We start from the raw sequence: 20,220 nt of genomic DNA, 5'->3' as shown, positions 1-20,220 counted from the left end.
CACTGACAATATGTAAACAAAGGTCCATGGCTGTGACCAATAAAACTTTATTTACAAAAAGAGATTTGACCCATGAGCCAGTTTGTCAACCACTGGGCTAGATTACTGAATGATGAGAGGCTCCAGGGAGAGACCCTGCAAGATGGAAGGCTGTACTTTGTTGAATAGTATCTCCCAAAACATCATGTCCACCTGAAACCCATGAACATGACCTATTTGGAAATAAGGTCTTACACATGCAATCAAATTAAGATGAGGTCATCCTAGATTAGGGTGGGACTTAAAGCAACAGACACCATACTTCTCACCGCCTCAAGGAGTCTGTTTCCTTGTGGACTTCCCAATCTCATGGCTTCTGCTTATGGCCAATTCTGTGTCTTTCTACCATCAGATCATTCTCTTTGTACACCGTGAATTCAAACTTGGCTGGCCAGTCACCCCAGGCCATCATGACATGCTCCTACTGGGCAGAATTCTCAGGCCAGGCCAGCTCATTGGCCACTTCTGGTGCCAATCCTCGATCCAGTTGAGTGCATGCAGTGGTAACGACCTGCCCTATCTGAGAAATCCTTTCACGGGCACTGTGGGCATGGCAGGCACTCAGGAGCTCCTCAGGAGGGCACAGTTCATCACCCCTGCATCTCGGCCTGGCCTGCCTGGGGCAAATCCTGAGTCAGCCTTTCACTCGTGCAGCTGTCCGGCCCAGCTCTGATGACCTGTGACTTTTTAGCTGCATGTCCCCGCTACAAGAAGCGAGCCTTCAGTTTGGGATCAGCCCCTTAAGAGACCCGGTCAGCCAGTTATAAATCGACCCAGTCTGCAATGCCCTTCTAACATCCTGACCGACTCCGACAGCTCTGCGCTGAAATCCATCCTGTCCTTGGCACTTTCCTGACCATCAGGAAGCAATCACACAAAGACTAAGGGAGCAGCCAGGGAATTCGAGCGTAGGAGGTCGAGGGACTTGGCTTTTCAAGGGAACTGTAAAGGGTCTGTGGAAAATCGGAGAGAGTTTCTACCCCTTTGTTTAGGAAATGCCAGCAAATGCCACCACGGGTATGGGGTTGGGGACATCTTGTAATTGGAGCTCAAACTGCAATACAATGTAACAGCTGCTCGGATTCTGCAAGCTGCTTTCTCCTTCCAGCTCCAAACCCTTTCTGGAGAGAACGACAGTATCCAGCAGATCATGAAGCCCTCGTGAGTCTTGTCTCTCAGTCTGAAGCTGTTACATTCGGTGAGGGAGTGGCAGCCACGGGTAGATGAGGCTAAGTAAGGGAAGGCTCGTGGGACTAAGTTCAGTGTTGCGGCAGCTCATTAAGAGCCGAGGACAAGGTGAACTTCCTCTTGGAGGACAGGGTGCCAAGTGGTTGGGGGAAGAGCTGATCCCCTGGCGCCTCTCTTCACGAGCTGCGGGCTTGGGCGAGTCAGCCAGCCTCTGCGTGCTCTGCGAATGGAGGTGATCACACGGAACCTGCTCATGTCTTGTTGACCGGGAAATGGGCTACACCTGGCAGGTAATAAGGCCTCAGTAACGGCCATCTGGGAAAGGTGGAGGGAGAATTGTTCACTGTCTTGCGGTCCTTGTGACGGCTCCATGGAAACCGTACTCTTGGTCAATCACAAGGGGCCACTCCCTTCTGAACGAAGAACTCAGCTCCTGCTTGTCCACCGGGAGCTCTCGCACTGCTTCCTCGGACCTCTCTTTCCTTCGCAGGGACTGGCAGTTCGGAGTGGGCCATCTGAGCGTCCTGCACTCCTCGCCTCTAGAAATGCCACCCACCCAGCTAACAGGCAGGAGCCCTCTGCGCTGGCCACACAAACAGGGTTTTTCGGCCTCCTGGGCTACAGCTCCCTGGGCCTCCCTTCCAGAGACAACCTTAAGAACTGGGAGAGAGAGCGGGTGGGAGCAGATAGGACTAAAAAGAAAAGTGCCCCAGGAACCTGCCACAGCTGCTCTTAGACATACCGGTGGCTGGTGGATCTTCGCTCCTGCTTTAAGAGCTGATTCCCGCACTGATAAGAGCTACCTGGAGCTGTTACAGTTCCTGGCTGCCTCCTGAGGTTGGGATTATCACACCCGTTGCAAAGATAAAGGAGTTGACACACAGGGGAGCCATCACAGCTCTTTCAAACCAAGCCTCCAGTCCCTGCTTGCTCTCTTTCATGAGCTCCTCCAAAGGGAACTCTGCTGGAGGGTGCCTGCGCCTTGCTTCCCCAACTTCCCTGGGTTTTTTAAATCTTTAGTCCCCCTCCTCCTTACTCCTCTCCTCTGGGCACCCCTAGATAAATACCCTCCTAGCAGTGACTCTGTTTAAAAACCATACTGCGCTCTGTCTTCCTACATTCATGTCTTGCCCAATCCCTCCTTCCTCCAGCTGACTTTGCGAAGTCGCCTCTGAAGAAGGCAGAGGAGGGGGCTGGTGACAGCAGGAAGGCCTAGGAAGGGCCCTCCAAGCTGCCATAAAGGTAGAGGGACGTGTGGGTTTCTTTGTGAAGGACCGGAAAAGGGTGGTAAATCGAGACTCAATCAAATTTCTAGCAAAAATTGCAGGGAAGAGTGGAATTTCCTTTTCATACTGGGTCAGAACTCATATACGTTGCCGGTGGAAGTGCTCTGGAGGTACAAGATACTTACTTCGGAAAACAAAGTTGAAGATGCTTACACCTATGGCCGGCATCTGGGTGTATGTCCAAGGTACCCAAGTGCAAGGTATACACCCTCGCACCTGTGCTCAGGAGACATTTGCAACAGGGTTCAGAGTAGCACTAATACTAACAAGAAAAAAGGAACCAGGAAGCCACCCAAAGGTAGGTACACTGATTAAAAAAAAAAAAAAAGTGTGATATTCACACAACGGAACACTACACAGCCCTGAAAATGAACCATCTATGATGGCACTTACAGGCGTCAGGTTGAGCCAAACAGAGCTGTAGCAAAAGGCTATAAGCAGTATGATGCCATTTATATAAAGTTCAAAAAAATAGGCAACAACCCTAAAGAGAAGCAAGGGAAGGATAAGCATAAGGATAGTCGATCGCGGGTAAAAGGGTGGAGCCAGAGAAGAATACACGGGGACATTAATGCCATTGCTCATGCTCCGTTTCTTAAGCTGGTGATGGATGCACAGACATTAAATTATTATTCTTTACACCAGATACACTTTATGTAGTTTTTGGCATATGCGAAATACTTAGTAGTAAACACAAAAGCCTCATGGTCTGTTAGGAGAGGCCATTCACTTAGAGCCCTTGATGGCCTCTCCTCCTCTGATCTCCTACCGCCCTTAGGCCCCTTATCCGACACTGAAGCTTCCCGTCTGGCTAGAGACTCCCCTTCTGAAAGAGCTAGGTCACTTTTAGAGCCGGCCAGCAGTTTTCACCCACAGGTGCGTATATGTGCCACGATAGAATCGGTAACCCAGGTGGGTCATAGGCTGCTGCAGCTTCACCTTCCTTCAACCCTGGTGTCAGCACTGGATACTCCTATCCCCTCCCTGCCCACCAGGAAGGTGAGTGCTTTTGATATGCCCCGGCAAAAATTGCTCCACAAGCATCCTGTCCATGATAAATAATAACTAAATCCTTGCAACAAGGTAAATGCCCCTGAATTGGACGGCACACCAACGTGAGCTCCATGACCAGCTAACAAAGCCTCAGGAGATGTGGAGACAAGGGAGGGCATTTGGCAGCCTGTGGATTTGGGGAAAGATGTGAGGTCATCTCTACCAATCATTAACCTTTGAGCTACAATTGGAGGTCGAAGTGCTGGCTCAGGACGCTGTGCTGTGGCCTCCAAGACTGTTTCAACAACAGCTGAGACCAGGTTCTGCATTTGATTTCCTGCTAGATTCACCGGCTCTGGCCAGAGAGCCTCGTCTTTCTTTTTTATCGCTCTCACCATGTTAATGTAAAATAAAAGAGATTGTTTTGGAGCCCTTTCAGGACCACGCCTTAGAATTGCTCTGAACATGAGCTCTAAGTGTCTTGATTTCCTTAGAGTTATAAAGCTTAGAAGCTGATTTAGCTGCTGAGTCATGGGGCTGGGATCTTGGTTTTAAGCAGCCTGAAACATCAGTGAATGGCTGGCAAAATCACAAACTCTGCTTGCAAAATTCGCATAATTCTTTAGGAAACATTTTACCATTTCCTTGTTGCTTTAATTTAATCTGGAAGATCTTGCTTCTTAGCCAATAGGAAACAAAATACCGTGGACTCAATTGGCCCTCACCTTTACCCAGTGCCTTGGAAACCTAACCCAGTAGCTCAGGGGATAAAAATGTGAGGAGCGAAGCAAGAAAAACGGTTTTTGCAGCTGACCAGGAGAAATAATTATTAAATTCAAATACACATTTGAATCTCTCTCTGCAAGGCAATGCAGAAAATATGGAGATACACGACACTACTTTATCTCCTAGGTTTACAGACCCAGGAGAATGCGGGCAAATACAAAACTAGAGATAATAGAAAACGTAGTAATTGCCTCAGCCCCTCCTTGGAAGTGGGGGGGAGATGGGCTGCAGAACTTATTTTCAATGGGCAGTAATTCTTTCTTGATCAGCAAGGTGATATCACTGCACCCACCCTTTCCTGTTTTTCATTTGCCAGACTACCGTGAAATACTACCTGCTTTGAACTTTGAGAAATCCCCCCCCCCCGGCTGTGTGTGAAATTCCAGTCCCACATCATGACATGTGTGGTTCACAGAAATCGGGTGAGAAAGGAACACCAAGTCCGCTTTCCAGATGCAACATTAATAAGAGCTAGAGGCCGAATTAACACTGGAGACGCACGTGGAGAAGTGCCTGGCACGTAGGAAATGGTCAAAAAGCATCAGCTTTAATTGAAGGAAAGTGAATTTCCTTTCGGGCACCTCTGCCCGATACCCATTGTCTGGCCGATGCACAAGGACAAAAGACCGGGTCACCCTGGCGAGCGGGGAGACGGGGGCGGCCAGGGGCGGAGCGCGCAGGCGCGGACGGGCGCACGTGGCCCCCGACACGCGGCCCCGCAGCAGCCCCGGCCGGGGTGCGGGATCGAGGCGCGCGGCTGCCAACGTCTCCAGGCCGGCGGGGTCTTCCGCACCATACTGTAGGGCGGGGCAGGCCGGGAAAGGCGGGCCGCGAAGGTCGTCGCCAAGGTCGTGGGCGGACGTGAGGCGCCGGAGCGACGCTGCGTGCGTGCGGGACTCGGAGTACGTGACGGAGCCCCGAACCCTCATGCCGGCCGCGCCACCCCGCCCCTCCCCGGGGCCCCGGCGCCACAGACCCTGCTTGGCCAGGGGTCCCAGGCCAGAGGCGGGAACGGAGGGCGTCGGGGCAGGGACTCGCCCGCACCCCCACACAGCCGCGGGATACTCTGGACCCCCCAGACCCGCTTCGCTCCACGTCCCCGGGTTGTCGCTCCCCCCTCCGGGCCACTGCCGCCGCCTCAGTCCCGCCCCTTCCGGGGAGGTGCGAGCCCGAGTGACGGCGCGCCGGGCCAATGGAGAGGCGGCGAGGCGGGGGCGGGGCGGGGGAGGAGAAGTGGGTGGGGCCTCGGGGAGCTGGGCAGGAAGTCGGGGCAGGCGGCGCGGAGACGAGCTTCGGGTAGTCGGAGTGCTCGGACCTTGCGGGTAAACGCTCGTCCTCGGTACCTGCAACAACTTCTGCTTCTTTCCCGGGCAGTGCTATCCGGCGGCCAGGTAGGGACCCGGGGAAGGGCTACCGGGCCGGCGCCTAGGCCTGCGGGGCCCTGCCCTTGGGTCCGCCGGGACGTGGAAGGGGCGGGTTGGCACGTGCGAGCCGTGCTTCGCCTGAGGGGCAGAAGCTGATTAGCCAGGGATTACGGATTTACGGGGTCGCAGCACTGCTGGGAGCTCGGGAGTGGGACGCGCGGGCCTTTCGTGCAGCGAGCGCGGAGGGTGCAAGGGCTTGGGGAGACACAGGCCTAACCCCGGGTGCTAGCTAGAGCCAGGCCTTTCCTAAAATGGAGGGAGGGGCAGGGACGGGAGAGATGCCCACAATCCGCGATCCCCTCCCCCCACCAGCAGCCCCTGCGCCCCGCTGGTGGCCCTCGGCCTACTGTGAGGAGGCTGGTGACGGAATGGGCAGCGACTAATGAATGGAACTTCAGAGAGTTCTTGTTTTTGAGACTGCGGCCGAGCCGTTGCATAATTGGGAAAGCCGTCCCGGCGACCTCGCCCAGGTCGGGCAGGAGCTGCTCCGGCTCCCCGGCCGGGCCATTGGCAGTCAGCCCCCGATTAAAAGGACATATTTTAAGAAAACTTCCTGTTCTTTGTTTCTCCTGCAATGTGGTCTTCCCTCTGCGTGGTGTGGCCCGTGGGTGACGCGGTCGGGGACACACGTAGGCCCTCACTGCCCGGTCGATCCACACGTGCCACCCCTGGTCCGGGGTTCTGTCCCCGCAGATGAGCTGTGAACACTCCTAGTCAGGCCAGCCCTCCTTGCTGGCCTTGCTCACTGAACCTTAATGACTTCAGGGATAGTTTTCTCTACAATTTAAAGAGAAGTTGAATTTTGTTTTCACACCCTGAAATAAATCACTTTTTCTTAATGTCACGAAAATTAAATGAAAAACAACATCTTAGGACAGCATGAGGACATAGTGTAATAAAGATGTGTTTAAAAGTGCATCTAAAATCTATCAAGTAAGTCTGGTGGCCTGGGGATGGGGGGAGATTGACTGCAAAGGGCCTGAGGGACATTTTTGGGTGGTGGCGATCATACGCAGGTATATAATTTGCCCAAACTCAAAGTTAACTAAAATCTTAAAACTAAAAAATACATTTAAACAAATTTGCCTTTTTGTAAGATAGAAAATAAAAACTAGGTACTTTTTTATTGGGTAATGAATAAAACTCCATTGTTACATAGACTGCAAAGCCACAGAAGTGACTTCACTGTCTAATTTTGAAACTTATAAAAAAGAAAGATGCCATTTGCTGCTTTAGAACATTCCAGACAAGATACTGGAGAGGAGCCCAGCTAGATAATGGCCCTGAACACTAACCCAATTCCACTGGGCCGCTTTCAGTCCTACGAGATCATTTCTTCCTTGGAAGTCCCTGGAAGGGGGGGGGGTGTGAGAAAGGGCTTTCTTTGAGAACTTGGTATTTGCTAGCTGCAAATTTGTAGCTGCAAATCATTTTTTTAAAAAGTGCTTTCAAAGACAGCCTCTTCCCTTGGAGTATCTTAGCCTTCAAGGATAGAATCTTTATTCTAGTTTCAAATTATGACATTTCATAATTCAGTTTTTTTGAATGGGTAAAATGCCTATTGAAAGGAATACTAATTAGATGTTATTTTTCGTGTGCCTTGTCTTACTAAAGACCCAAGTACTGTGAAATGTGAAAGGCCCAGAAATTGGCAGTAACAAAGACCACAGTGTACAGACCATAGACCATGTCCCCAGCTCTGAATTTGCTATTCCACTATAAACCAGATTTTCCTCCTTGGATCACCTTGGGTTTGTTTTTTTTTTTTTTTTTTGTCCTGGATGGGTTTGCTTGTGACCTTCATGTCCCCTTGGTCCCTCTCCATTCCCATGCCAACCCTCGTTGGGAACTGTTGACAGTAACTCACTTCAGACTACCTCATCTTCAGCCATTCTGCATGCCAGCAGCACATTAATCTTTCCACTTGTTTTTGGTTTCTCCCTGGCACACATGACCAGGCTTTCTTTGCTTATAGGACAAGCTCTGGACTACTGGGTGTTTGAGGCCCTGCAGAGCTAGGTCCAACAGGCTGTCCCCACTCTTGGCAGCCTTCTTGCAACCCATATCTGTCCAGTGTAAATTCTTTCTAGACCAGGAATCCTCAGAAGTGATCCTTCGAATGAATGACCCAAGGCTACATTATGGTTGATGGGAAATATGAACTGTGTTTCCCCACAGAAAGTCACCATGTCTATTCTCAAGATCCACGCCAGAGAGATCTTCGACTCTCGTGGGAACCCCACCGTGGAGGTTGACCTCTACACCTCCAAAGGTAAGTGCACCTTTGTGTCCACACCTCTGCCCGCTCCGTCTTTGTAAAACTTCGAACGACAGAGCCTTCGGCAAGGCAAGGTCTGTTGTAAAAACCTTTCCTTCTGGTGTGCACGAGCTGGTAGGTTGTGGTTCCTGACCACGAGGAGGTGGGGAGGTGGGGAGGGTTGCCGGGCATGGGGTCCTATTCCTGCTGCTGCCTGGTATTTCAAACAAAACCGCTTGGCTTGCAGGTCAGTGAGGTCGGGAAGTAAGGTGATACCTTGTCCCTAAAAGGCCTCTCACTAGCTGGCCTCGCAGCTTGCTCCGAGCAGACAAGCAGCTCTGCTGTGGTGGGATGGAGCACAAGCGTATGCCAAGCGTTCTCGTTTTTGTCTCTGGAAATCATTCTTCAAGGATTGGGAAAGCTCTTACATGGGGGCGTTGGGACACTCCAGAGGCTCTTGTTCTTTTACCCGGCTCGCCCCCTTTTTTTACTTGGAGGAAATCTGGTGTGTTACCCTCCAGCAACATCTCAGCTCTTATCTAGATGGACCTCGTTGGCGAGGTAGGAAAAGAAGCTTCAGGCAGAATCGCCCAGTGGTGCCGAGCACACAGACCTGCCAGTCAGAGCTGAGTCACTGTCTGTGGAAACTGCAGCCCTTCCCTTCCTGTCCTCCCCTCCCCCCTTGCCCCGGAAAAGAAAGTCCCTCAAGTCCAGGCATCACTGAGCAAAACCCTGCTGCGTTCTGCCCAGGCTTACTCACTGTGGTGGGTGCTCTCATCGCGGGCTTGCTCAGAGCATGTGCTTCATGCCTAGGACCGTGGGTTCTCAGAGGATGCTGGGAATTCCCTTACATCATAACGAGATTGGCTTGTTTAGTCAGGGTGGAACTTTCCATTTGGCAATTAATGGACTTTAACCAACAGTGAAAAAAGACTCAAGATCCTAGAAGATTGGTGGGAAGGGGGCATTTCCTTTGAAACACTTTAAAATGGTCAAAAAGAATATTTTTTGAAATTTAAATGAATGGAACCGTGTCTCTTGTGTGTCTCTTGGTGCTTTTCAAAAACAGGAAATCGTGGATTTGTTAAGAGCCTCTCATCACTTTTTTTTTTTTTTCCCCAATTTACTTCTTAGAGCAGCTCTCGGCTCACAGCAAAATTGAGCAGAAGGGACAGAGAGCGCACACTTCCATCCCCACACGTGCACAGCCTCCCCCACCAGAGCGGGACGATTGTTACAGGCAACCTGCATTGACATAGCGGCACCCAGAGTCCGTAGTTCCGTTAGGGGCCCTGGCTTTCATGGCTTCCTCTCCTCGGCCACTGCCTGGTGGGGATATAGAGCCAGGGCCTGTGTGCAGAAACCCCGCGTCTAGCTGTGCACACACAGTCACTGCGACGCCACAGACGTAGTGACCAATAATTTGATGAACACACCTGGTGGTTTTTTCCCTCTTTGTTCATTTGCCTTCACCTGCCTCAGATGGGGAAATTCCTCCAGTTCCAAGTAGAGCCTAGAGGCTGCCTTCATTTCCTGCTCCCCTGAACCTGTCTGCCCTTGTAACCAGATCACTACAGTACGTTTCTTGACACTGTCCTCCAAGATGAGCCACGGTTATGCCCCACAGTATTAGTCTAGCCAGATGGCTGGGTTCTGTGTCCGCGAGACTGCATAGGGCAGTGCTTTGTGTCCCAGTGTTATTAAATTCATGCCTTTATTTTTTATGCCTCAGTGTTTTATTGATTACATGTTTGAAATGGTGATCTCTTGGATATATTTGGTTAAATAACACATTAAATGAATTTCCCTTGGTTTTGCTTCATAACTTCACCATGGCTGCTAGAAAATCTTAACTCTGAAGTGGCTTGCTTCGTATGTCTGTTGGGTGATGCCGCCGGCGGTGGTCCCCAGGCACTGCAGGGCACCAGCTGGAGCTTGTTAGAGATGCAGACGCAGAGTCTTAGACCTCCCTTGTCAGAACCTGTATTTTAACAAGGTGGCCAGGTGGTATGTGTGCATGTTAACATTTGAGAAGCCCTGCTTGAAAACTTTCTCTTTAAACTAGAGAAATCCACCAGCTTGGCTGTAGGGTCTGCACTAGAGACCGGTATGAGCGTGAAAGGCAGGGGAAACGGACTCTCTGAATCTCCCAGTTGGTGGGAGGAAGTGGCAGCATTTCCTAAGAGATGCCATCTGTGAGGAGGCGGGACTCGGGAAGGGTTGAACCGTGTTTCTCAATCGTGACTCTTTTCCCCGCCCTCCCCCAACATCCAGGTCTCTTCAGAGCTGCTGTGCCCAGTGGTGCCTCCACTGGTATCTATGAGGCCCTCGAGCTCCGGGACAATGACAAGACCCGCTACATGGGAAAAGGTAAGAGTTGGACCCCTGGCCCATCTCTGGAGTGTGGCTGCGTGCCTCTTGCACGCCTGCAGCCCACTCTCCGTGTGCCTCGTATTCGAGGGCAGCACCTCTGACTGGGCCTACGGTGTGGATGGGGGGCACAGGGCAGCTGGGAGAGTTGGCCCTGTCGATTCCAGCCTTCCTACACCAGTACCCTCGGGGGCCACGTGTTAATGCTCGCTTCTCCTGCGGTTTGTCTCCAGTCTGGAAAACTGGGTAGGCCAGGGAACCTCAGGCTAAGGAGCCATGTTAACTAATACTAAGCGGGGAGCCCTACGTGCTTCCAGTCTCCAGGGGTGTCGTCTCAGTAAGGTATCTGGAAGGTCTGGGCCGCGGCTCACCCACAGATCGGTCCCTGTAGTGGATCTTTGCGCTGATTCACAGAGGCACCGGTCTGGCCAAGCCAGCCTCTGCCGGGCTCTGTGCACGTTGACTTGTTACTGATTTTGCAATGCTCGCCTTTCTGTGGACAGAATCAATGTGGCCGAATTACAGAAAAGCAGATGGGGCCAGACCACGCATCTTCAACAGGGGCAGTATCGACCCAGGGGTGGGCAATTGGTTCGGGGGGGGGGGCAAAAACATTCTACGATTTTACCATGATTTATGGCCCTCAAAGGGCCACTGTATGGATATACAGTGTATCTCCGGGATTACGTTTACAGAGGAGGGCGATGATTAGGGAAAAAGTCTAAAAAGACTGAGGGGAGGGGTGGTGCTGAAGTGAGCTGGGGAAGCCCAGGGCTAGCGATCCGGCGATCGTGCCGCAGGAAGGCATTTTGTCCCATGGGTTCCCATTGCCAACGGCCCGGGCGGGTACTGGTCTGAAGCCGGGCTGTGCCTCGCCTGGACCGTCATGAGTCATGGTCCTGCGACTCTCCTGCCTTCCTCTCTCCTCTCTCTCTCTCACTCCCTGTCCTTCGCAGCCTGTTCTCTTCTGAGTCTGTCTTTTTTCCTTCTCCGTCAATCTCTACTGGTCAGGTGTCTCCAGACCCGTTAAGTATATTAACGAGTTCCTGGCACCAGCCTTGTGCACACAGGTAATACATGGGACATCCTGTAGTTTCTATGGCTGGTGTTCCCAGTGCATGGTTTTGCCAACTAACCCCCCTTCAGACATTCTGAAATGGTTGCTCTCTGTGTGGCTTTAATCCTTGGGGGTCCTAGGTAAGAGCACTCAGACTGGGCCGGAAAGTACCCCGATTCTGGAGGGACAGAGAAATGGGGATTTGAGAGCGGTCCCACTTAAGGTCTTCGGGTGGGCTTCTGGATATTTGGGTTGACATCATTGGTGGTTCGCTCAATGCTGCTCAAGCCTGTTTTTCGTTAATGTCGGTAATTTGATATGATTGTTCCTTCTAGGTGTCTCAAAGGCTGTTGAGCACATCAATAAAACTATTGCACCTGCCCTGATTAGCAAGGTAGGACCTGCTTCCGGATAACTAATGTATTAATGCCTTCAGAGCGTCTCCCAGGCCAGTGGGCTTTCCTAGTTATGGAAGAGCTTATTCTGAGAGCTAAAGAAGCCAGTCGGATTCCCTGTCGTGCATGAGAATGACCTCACCTTTTCTAATCCACCCCCTGCCTGCGTGTCCACATCTAACAGCGCCTGGAATTGGATCAGAGGACGGGAGACCGTCTCGTGGCCTTGATTTTCCCCTCCAACTATGTTGACCTTGGGGAAGTTAAGATCCAGATTTTAAGAGCGGCCCTTGGGCGTTGAGCATAGTATCCATGGTGACCCGACTATTTTTCATGAACTGTGGAATTATTTACTATATTTCTACTGACTTTTTTTAAACAGAGGAACTCTGGTTAAATAAAATCTTACTTGGAGAGTAAAGTTACAGAAAAGTAGGGCTGCTGTAGGTGAGGTGGGGAGGGGGACCAGACAGCCTGACCCCCTCCCGCCTCGGGCCCCTCCTTCTGTAAAGCTTGTGGCACTTGTGCAGGCGGGAAGGATTTGAAAAGCCCCCCACCCGGCCAGAGGCCAGAGCTGGCCCCGGCCTCCCATCTGTTCTCCTTGGGTGCGGTCCCGCCGCCCCCCAATTCCTCCTGTACACCCGCGGCAGACGGGCTCCTCCGTTGTGTCTCCCCGGCGTGCTCCCCTAGGCTGCCCTTCGTGGCGCTCGGTAATTGGTCCCCGACGGTTTCTCGTTGCTGCTCTGCGGACTCACGCGCTCCGAGCCCGTCTCCTGGGCGCCTCCACACACCGTTCTCCGTGCCTCGGGGCCCTGGACTGGGTGGCTAACCACGAGCGGGGCTTCCCTGGGCATTTTGCTTCCCTTGGGGGAAGCCGTTCTTCAGTGAAACCCTCAGGGTTGGCCTCAGACCGTCATGCCTGGGGGGTGGCTGACTTCTGCAGACGGGCTCTGTCAGCAAAGCCAAGGGTGTCAGATTATTGATGGGGCACGATGGCGTTATGGCTGGTTTTCTTTTCCTTTTTTAGTCTTTATACAAAGAACATGATAAATAAAGTAATATGTTGTCCGTTGTGAAGGTTTTAAAGTAATGTTGACTTGGAGTAAATCTCTTTGAGTTCATTTCGAAGACCCCCGTTTTTGAGGGTTTGGTTTCGTCAGTAGGTTCCATGCCCAGCATGGAGCCCAACTCGGGCGTTAGCTCTATGACTTTATACTCTGACCAGAAGTACTCCTTTTGATCAGTCGTAATAAGCATTTTGCTAAAAGATTCCGGACTGTCTGCCATGAAATGATGAAGCTTGGCGTCACTGAGAACAGCCAGAGTGGTGGTCGTGTCACCTGACCTCTGAGGAGCACAGCTCGTCTGCACGAGCAGAGCTCTGTCCCTTACTGTCCCCAGCTCACACTGCTCTGTAGTGCTGCCTTTGTCAGCATGTCCCGGGCACTTCTGTCTTACGTGTGACGTGACTTTGGACTCCCTGAGTGGACTAACCTCGTGACACCAGGACCGGGGCTCCGGCATGTCCCTGTCGGCTCCGTGGTGCTTGGGGAAGTGCCTGATGACGGGAGAGCAGGGAAGGCACGGTGTTGTCCCCGTTTTCTTTGATTCCTCCCCCGCTACCTCTTTTTTGCCTACCAAACACATAACATAGACACGATTCGGACTTTGCACGGTTCCAGAGTTATCTGGGACAGTACGAAGGTCCTGCGAGGGGAGTGACAGCATGTCCCCCCCCCCGCCCCGCCCAGTGACTGACCCCCTCTCCTCCCCGCAGAAAGTGAACGTCGTCGAGCAGGAGAAGATCGACAGGCTGATGATCGAGATGGACGGGACAGAAAATAAATGTGAGTTGCCAGGGGTGACGTGTGCTGGTCTCCCGAACACCTCCGACCCTCTGGGGGTTTTCGGGGCCCTTGCCTCACCTGAGTAAAGCACGTCATTAATCATCAGGAGCAAGACCAGGTGACAGCAGCACTTGCTTAGGGTTACTCGAAAGAGGCTTGTGCTTTAGAGTAAATCACGCAGTTCGTGGAAATTGTCAGAGTTCCACAGACCAAAGAAAGGGCTTTTTCTTAGGGGGAGAAAGCAGTGAGTCCCCATCTAGTGCTGTTGCGTTTCTGGGTCGGACACGGGGAGTAGATGCGGTCAGGAGGGGGAAGCTTCCAGATACAGTCTGGGGTGCGCTCCGGTGTGGGGTGAGGCCAGAAGGCCGGCAGGAGGAAGGCCGCGAGGGCGAAATCCCTCAATTGCACTGTTCCGTTGCAGCTAAATTCGGCGCGAACGCCATTCTGGGCGTGTCCCTGGCCGTCTGCAAGGCGGGGGCCGTTGAGAAGGGGGTGCCCCTGTACCGCCACATTGCTGACCTGGCCGGCAATGCCGAAGTCATCCTCCCAGTTCCGGTGAGTGGCTTGGAACCTCCCAAGTGAGGAGTTGGGGGTATTCGCTTTCTCGAGGGGACCTGAGACCTCACGCATCTTGGTCTCATCCACACGCGACTGTCCCGGCACAGTGGGTGCAGGCAGCCCCTAGAGGTGCAGCTGCGGACCCCTGCCGCTCGCTACACGTGCCCTGAGCAGGGGACTCCCCGCTACCTGAGTCTCTTGCCGTTGGCGAGGGGATGACATCCTGCTGGCCTTGCGGGGTTGCGTGTCTTCGCTGAGGTGTAGCGAGTCCTCGGCTCAGGAGGCTGGCCTGCTGGGCACCGCTGCCCTTATCACGAGAGACCCGGGGAGCGTTTCCGAGCCACACGTGGCCCCCTCTGTGAGCCATGCGGTCGGACTCGAGGGGCACCGGGTGGGACTCCCGAGGCCAGATGGCCGTATTTCTCTCTCTCTCTCCCTAGGCTTTCAACGTCATCAACGGTGGTTCTCACGCCGGCAACAAGCTGGCCATGCAGGAGTTCATGATCCTGCCCGTGGGCGCGGCCAGCTTCAGGGAAGCCATGCGCATCGGGGCCGAGGTGTACCACAACCTGAAGAATGTCATCAAGGAGAAATACGGGAAAGACGCCACCAACGTGGGGGACGAGGGCGGCTTTGCGCCTAACATCCTGGAGAACAAAGAAGGTACAGGCTCGTTCCACGGAGTCCCCACGTTCCGCGGCTCGGCGCTCGCTCTGTCAGCCCGTGCGCCGCACCTGCCACTCGGGGACGGTGGGCTTTCTACTGAGTCCCTGCGGGCGGAGTGCTGGGGCGGGATGTGCGAGCCAGCGCTTTATTTTTTTTAAGTAACAAGGAATTTCCTTGTTAATTCGATTTCCACATGGCCTGGTTAGTCGTTTCAATTAAGCTATGTGGTGGGGTACAGGGAGGCAGATGACTCTCGCCGTTTTTTGTTTTTGTTTTTTTAAGATTTTATTTATTTAGAAGAGAGGAAGAGCATGAGCCGGGGGAAGGGACGGTGGCGGGCGGGGGGGCAGAGAGACTTCCACGAGGACCCCAGGATCATGACCTGAGCCGCGGTCAGATGCTACACTGGCTGAGCCCCCCAGGTGCCTGCGACCGTCACCCGCTCAGCTCGTTCCAGCACAGGAACATTTCCACGGCGCCATTTTGGCCGGAGTCCTTAGGCGCAGGGTTAAATGTAAGAGTTGAGTCGGACACAGTCTTGGAACAAGAACTCACGGCAGGGCCCTATGTTATAGAAGGGAAGGAGGGTTCGACCACATTTTGTTGCCTTCAGGGCAACTAGTGAGAGAAAAAAATGTCCATCCTCCTCTTTGGGTCAATCATACGAAATGCTGGTGCTCGGCCATTTGATGCATGTGGTTTAATGTGATGGCTTGCAGATCTGTGGTGTGGAACAGGGGCCCAGTGTCTCTGTCCCCTTCCGTACGGGCAGGACTGCCAAGTGAGGCTGACCCCGAGCCTGGCTGGGGACAGCGGGCCCCGGAGGCAGAGCCTGGCCCTCATCCTGTCGCCCTGGGCTTCCGGTCCACCGGCTGCCTCTTGGATCCCAGCTCGGCTCTGTCGAAAGCCCATTCCTCAGGACAGCTGATCTCAGCTGGTCACTGTAACCGTCTCGGCCAGCACAGCTGCTCCTGGGTGCTAAATTCGGAGCATTCGTCAGTGAGAAAGCCTCTGGGAGTCGAGACTGAATCTCCCACTCGGTGTTCTGCTGGGGGCCCTGACCAGCAGTTTCTTGTTCCGGTGCAGAGAAAAGCACTGGAATCATTGAAGCAAAGGCCGGGGCCGGAGCACCTCCTGGTCTTTCTGCTAGGGCTCCTGGCCGGCAGCTGTTGAAGGAGACTTCTCACTCCCCCGCCTGGTTTCCAACCTTGCCCCCCCCCCCCCTTCCAGCTCTGGAGCTGCTGAAGAACGCCATCGGGAAAGCCGGCTACACTGACAAGGTGGTCATTGGCATGGACGTGGCCGCTTCTGAGTTCTTCAGGTCGGGCAAGTACGACCTGGACTTCAAGTCCCCCGACGACCCCAGCAGGTACATCACGCCGGACGAGCTGGCCAGCCTGTACAAGTCCTTCATCAAGGACTACCCAGGTGAGCGCCCGCTGGCCTCGTGCGGGAGGCTGGTGACAAAGTGTGATCACTTCTGTCACTGTCACAGCGACCTCCTGAGCGGAGGCCGTCCTGGCTCCGTGATACGGGTGAGGAGGGCGAGTGAGCCCCCGCAGTGAGCCTCAGCTCATGGTGAGCCGGCGCGCCTCTAGGCTCTGCGTCTCTGAATGCACACAGGGTAGAGACTGTTGCGTGGGGGGGGGGGGCATGAGGCACAGAGTGGGTTAGTAATTTGCCCCAGGGCACTCAGCACGTGCTGGAGCACAGATCAGACCGGGATGTCTGAATCCCCACACTGAAATGCAGAGTTAGAGAATGTGCCCGAGCTGGGGCCGAGACAAGCCCAGCTCTTAGCCTCCTGAGGCCATGGCTGTTTCTACTCCCGCTGGCATGACACTCAAGCCAGCCTGGACGGAGCCATGTCCCGCTCAGCATCTGTAAGGCCCCAGGATTGCAGGTGACTTTGGTGCCCTGTCACAGGAGTTGGTGGGCAGGCAGAGTGTTTCCAGGGCTGGAGTTGGGGAGCTAGTCCTGTCCTGGGGTGAGGGGTGAGGCCAGGCAAGGAGGTTCGTGTTGCCGGTGGGCACTGGGGGCTCACTGACCAAACATGGCTCTCCTTTCCCCAGTGGTGTCTATCGAAGACCCGTTTGACCAGGATGACTGGGAAGCTTGGCAGAAGTTCACTGCCAGCGCCGGCATCCAGGTGGTGGGGGATGATCTCACCGTGACCAACCCGAAGCGGATTTCTAAGGCCGTGGGCGAGAAATCGTGCAACTGCCTCCTGCTGAAAGTGAACCAGATTGGCTCCGTGACTGAGTCTCTTCAGGCGTAAGTGCCCTCGGGGGTCGGCTGCCGCAGAGCGAGGGGCTGGGTCTCAGCCGGAGCTCCTGCCTGGCGTGCGGGGGGCCCTCCTGGCTGGAGCTGTAAGGGAGCTTCCAGCGTGAACTCCAGCTGGCTTCTAAAGTAAGCAGTGGCACCAGGGGCCTGGGCTCTTTGAGCACCCGTGGCCCAGTCCTGACCACTTGTGGTTCTAGACTTGTGACCTAATTTTTCGTGGGGAATATCAGTCATAGGCGCTGTCAGGGGAGAGAAGTCTCTCCCCTTAAAGGGGCTGAACCCACATTTTTAAAACATGACCTAGAAGCTGAGAAGGTCCTCAGGGCTCTGAGCAGAGAGGAAGGTGAGGATTATTGTCCCCAGGAGTTGAGAGCATGGTGGCAGCTCCTGGCTCAACCCCTCCTCTGGTCTCCTGGGGTGATGAGGCCTGGCATAGGGAGGGCCCGAAGGGGCGGCTGTGCCTGCGAAACAGAGTCAGACCGTCAAAACCATCTGGGTTGTTTCCTGACTTCTAGGTGCAAGCTGGCGCAGTCCAATGGCTGGGGCGTCATGGTGTCGCATCGCTCCGGGGAGACTGAAGATACCTTCATTGCTGACCTGGTGGTGGGACTTTGCACTGGGCAGGTAAAGACCTGCTTGACTCTCCTCTGACCTCAGCTGCCATTGGACCAGGAAGGAGGGGGGCAGATGGGGTCCTGGGTGTCCCTTTGTCCCCTCCTTCCTGCCTGAAATGCTCATGAAGATTGAATTTCCTCGACAAACTAAGTGACCGTACTTTTCCCCTTCCAGATCAAGACGGGGGCCCCTTGCCGATCGGAGCGCTTGGCCAAGTACAACCAGATCCTCAGGTAAAGAGGAAGCCTCCCTGCGCCGCGTGTGGGCCCCGCCCTCCACTGGGGGCTCCTGGCTCTGTGGGGTGTGTGCAGATGCAGGGCCTGGGGCCCTGGCCTGAGCAATGTGGGGTTGGGGTGAGCTGGGCGTAGAACGTGGGCCCTGCCCCATGGCCCGGAAGCTGGAGCCTGAGCTGGGCCGTGCTGCCATCTCCTGGTGGGAGAGGGAAAAGGTTCCCCTTCGGAATTTAATCCTAGAATTTTTAGAGCTACAAGATAGCCTTAGTGATGACCTAATTTAGCACCCATGTTTTGTGGATAAGGAAACCGGGGCTCAGAAAAGAAGGGCAACAGGGAGGGGTCCCACTGGAACCCAGTGCCTCTGGATGTTCTTTTTTTTTTTTTTTTTTTTTTTTTTTTTTTTTTTAGGATTTGGTTTATTTGTCAGAGGGTGGGCACAAGCAGAGGGAGCCTCAGGCAGAGGGAGAAGCAGGCTCCCTGCTGAACAAGGGTCCCAATGCGGGACTCATCCGAGGACCCTGGGATCATGACCTGAGCCAGAGGCAGATGCTTAACCGATTGAGCCACCCAGGCGTCCCATTCTGGTCCTTTTTTTATCATAATGGGTCCTTGGGAACTTCCTGATGGTGAGGACTTGCAGGAAAAGGAGCGTCTCTTTCATGAGTCCGCCCCACGTTACTCTTTTCTTAAACCGGAGCTGGTAGGACGTCCCCTCCCCATCACGCACGTCTGGCGGCCGTTGGAGCTCCTGTGGGGCTTGTCTTCGGACACCTGCTTCCTCCTTTCTAACCGGAGAATTTTAAGCACATTCCAGTCATGGGATTTCACCTACAAATACCTTATTCTGTGTCTCGGGGAAACACTTAGGTTTACTTGTTAACACCACCGGCACTGAGGGCCTGGGATTCACAGTCATTCCATAACAACCACGCCGAATGTTCGTGTGTCCGGTCTCCCCGATGGGGCGCCGGGGTGCAGACACTTCATGAACGAGCTCCCCCTCCGTTTGTCCCCATGCCACTTCTCTGAAGAAACTGGGGTTGGCCTTGGGCTAAAAAACATTTTTTCTTACATTCCAAGAAATAGCCGTCCTGACCTTTCTTCTAGCTTGTCTGGGGGTGGGGGAAGGCAGGGAATGAGAAGGGGCAGCAGATGGCCCACTTGCTGGGGGAGCTGGGTGGACGGGGAGAGCTGGATGCGCCTCTCTTCTGCCGGCTTCGAGCAGCCACATTGAAGGGAGGCTGGGCCTCTGTCTCTGGGTGCAGGGATGTGGGCCTTGGGAATGGACATGTGACTTCTCTTTTTCCCCCTCCCCTCTCTCTCTCCTCTGCTTCCCAAGAATTGAAGAGGAACTGGGTAGCAAGGCTAAGTTCGCCGGCAGAAACTTCAGAAACCCCCTCGCCAAGTAAGCTCCAGGCAGCGCACCCCGAATCCTGCGGTCCTGAGTCGGCTCATTAGACCTCTGCTCCCCCCGGGCAGCTCAGGGCCCCCAGCCGAGACTGGCCGGGGCCTCTGCTAGTCAGCTGTCCTCACCCCTCCTTGTGATGTTCTCACTGCTTCCTTAGAACTGCTGCAGAAGCCACTTGACCATCTGGAACCCTGCTGGAAACCCGAGCTCTGTAATCGTGTGATTGGCCCAAATCATTGTTCTCACCTCATCTCCCACCCAGTGTCTGGAGCCAAGTCTATCTACTTTATAATCTCGAGGTGTCCACAGGCAAGATCCCCAGTGGTTTTGTGTGTAGAATAAAAAGGCCTCAGTGACCCATAGGAATGTCGTGTGTGCGTGTGTGTATAAAACAGTCCTGGTCTGTCCTCATGTTGTGTTCACGGAGCGTTGCGCTGGGCTGTGGGCCTGTAAGAGCCAGAGGCTTCATGTCACCATCACCAAAAGGGACAAGCAGCACCTGGCTGACTCGTGTGGTAGAGCACATAACCATTTTTTTTTTTTTTTGGTAAGATTTCTTTATTTGAGAGACAGCGTGAGTGGGGAGAGGGGCAGCTGGAGAGGGAGAGAGTCTCAAGCCCACTCCCTGCTGAGCACAGAGCCCTATGTGGGGCTTGATCCGACGACCCATGAGATCATGACCTGAACAAACTGAGTCAGACACTTAACCGGCTGAGCCACCCAGGTACCCCACGACTGTTTTTTAAGATTTATTTAGGGGGAGAGAGCGCACAAGCGGGAGGGGCCGGGAGAAGGAGAGAGAATCTCGAGCA

At 53.8% G+C, this 20,220-nt stretch overlaps 1 protein-coding gene across 4 annotated transcripts; it reads left to right on the top strand.

Moving 5' to 3' along the window:
* The first annotated feature begins 5,528 nt into the window (after positions 1-5,528).
* On the top strand, positions 5,529-19,770 carry ENO1 (enolase 1). 4 transcript variants are annotated; one of them, XM_057305114.1, is made up of 13 exons: positions 5,552-5,683; positions 7,895-7,988; positions 10,248-10,343; positions 11,736-11,794; positions 13,573-13,642; positions 14,064-14,197; positions 14,641-14,863; positions 16,097-16,294; positions 16,939-17,140; positions 17,665-17,773; positions 17,939-17,997; positions 19,340-19,405; positions 19,566-19,770. In XM_057305114.1, the coding sequence occupies exons 2-13, from the start codon at positions 7,904-7,906 to the stop codon at positions 19,585-19,587; spliced, it is 1,323 nt and encodes a 440-aa protein (XP_057161097.1). In that variant the 5' UTR covers positions 5,552-5,683; positions 7,895-7,903; the 3' UTR covers positions 19,588-19,770. The 4 variants fall into 4 exon arrangements, with proteins under 4 accessions (XP_026375696.1, XP_057161097.1, XP_057161098.1 ...); XM_057305115.1 differs by lacking the exon at positions 11,736-11,794 and adding an exon at positions 11,355-11,413; XM_026519911.4 differs by having other exon boundaries at positions 5,529-5,683; positions 19,340-19,770.
* The last annotated feature ends 450 nt before the right edge of the window (positions 19,771-20,220 follow it).

This window comes from Ursus arctos, unplaced genomic scaffold (genome assembly GCF_023065955.2).
Source record: "Ursus arctos isolate Adak ecotype North America unplaced genomic scaffold, UrsArc2.0 scaffold_32, whole genome shotgun sequence".
Taxonomy (NCBI): domain Eukaryota; kingdom Metazoa; phylum Chordata; class Mammalia; order Carnivora; family Ursidae; genus Ursus; species Ursus arctos.
Note: the sequence above shows the minus strand (reverse complement) of the source record. Positions and strands in the feature narration are given on the sequence as shown.

Bases quoted from the DNA above. Each gene is read 5' to 3' on its own strand.
- ENO1 (XM_057305114.1), top strand. From the start codon at position 7,904: ATGTCTATTCTCAAGATCCACGCCAGAGAGATCTTCGACTCTCGTGGG. The intron at 7,989-10,247 runs GTAAGTGCACCT...CCCAACATCCAG, and splicing joins TGACCTCTACACCTCCAAAG to GTCTCTTCAGAGCTGCTGTG. The intron at 17,774-17,938 runs GTAAAGACCTGC...TTCCCCTTCCAG, and splicing joins TGGGACTTTGCACTGGGCAG to ATCAAGACGGGGGCCCCTTG.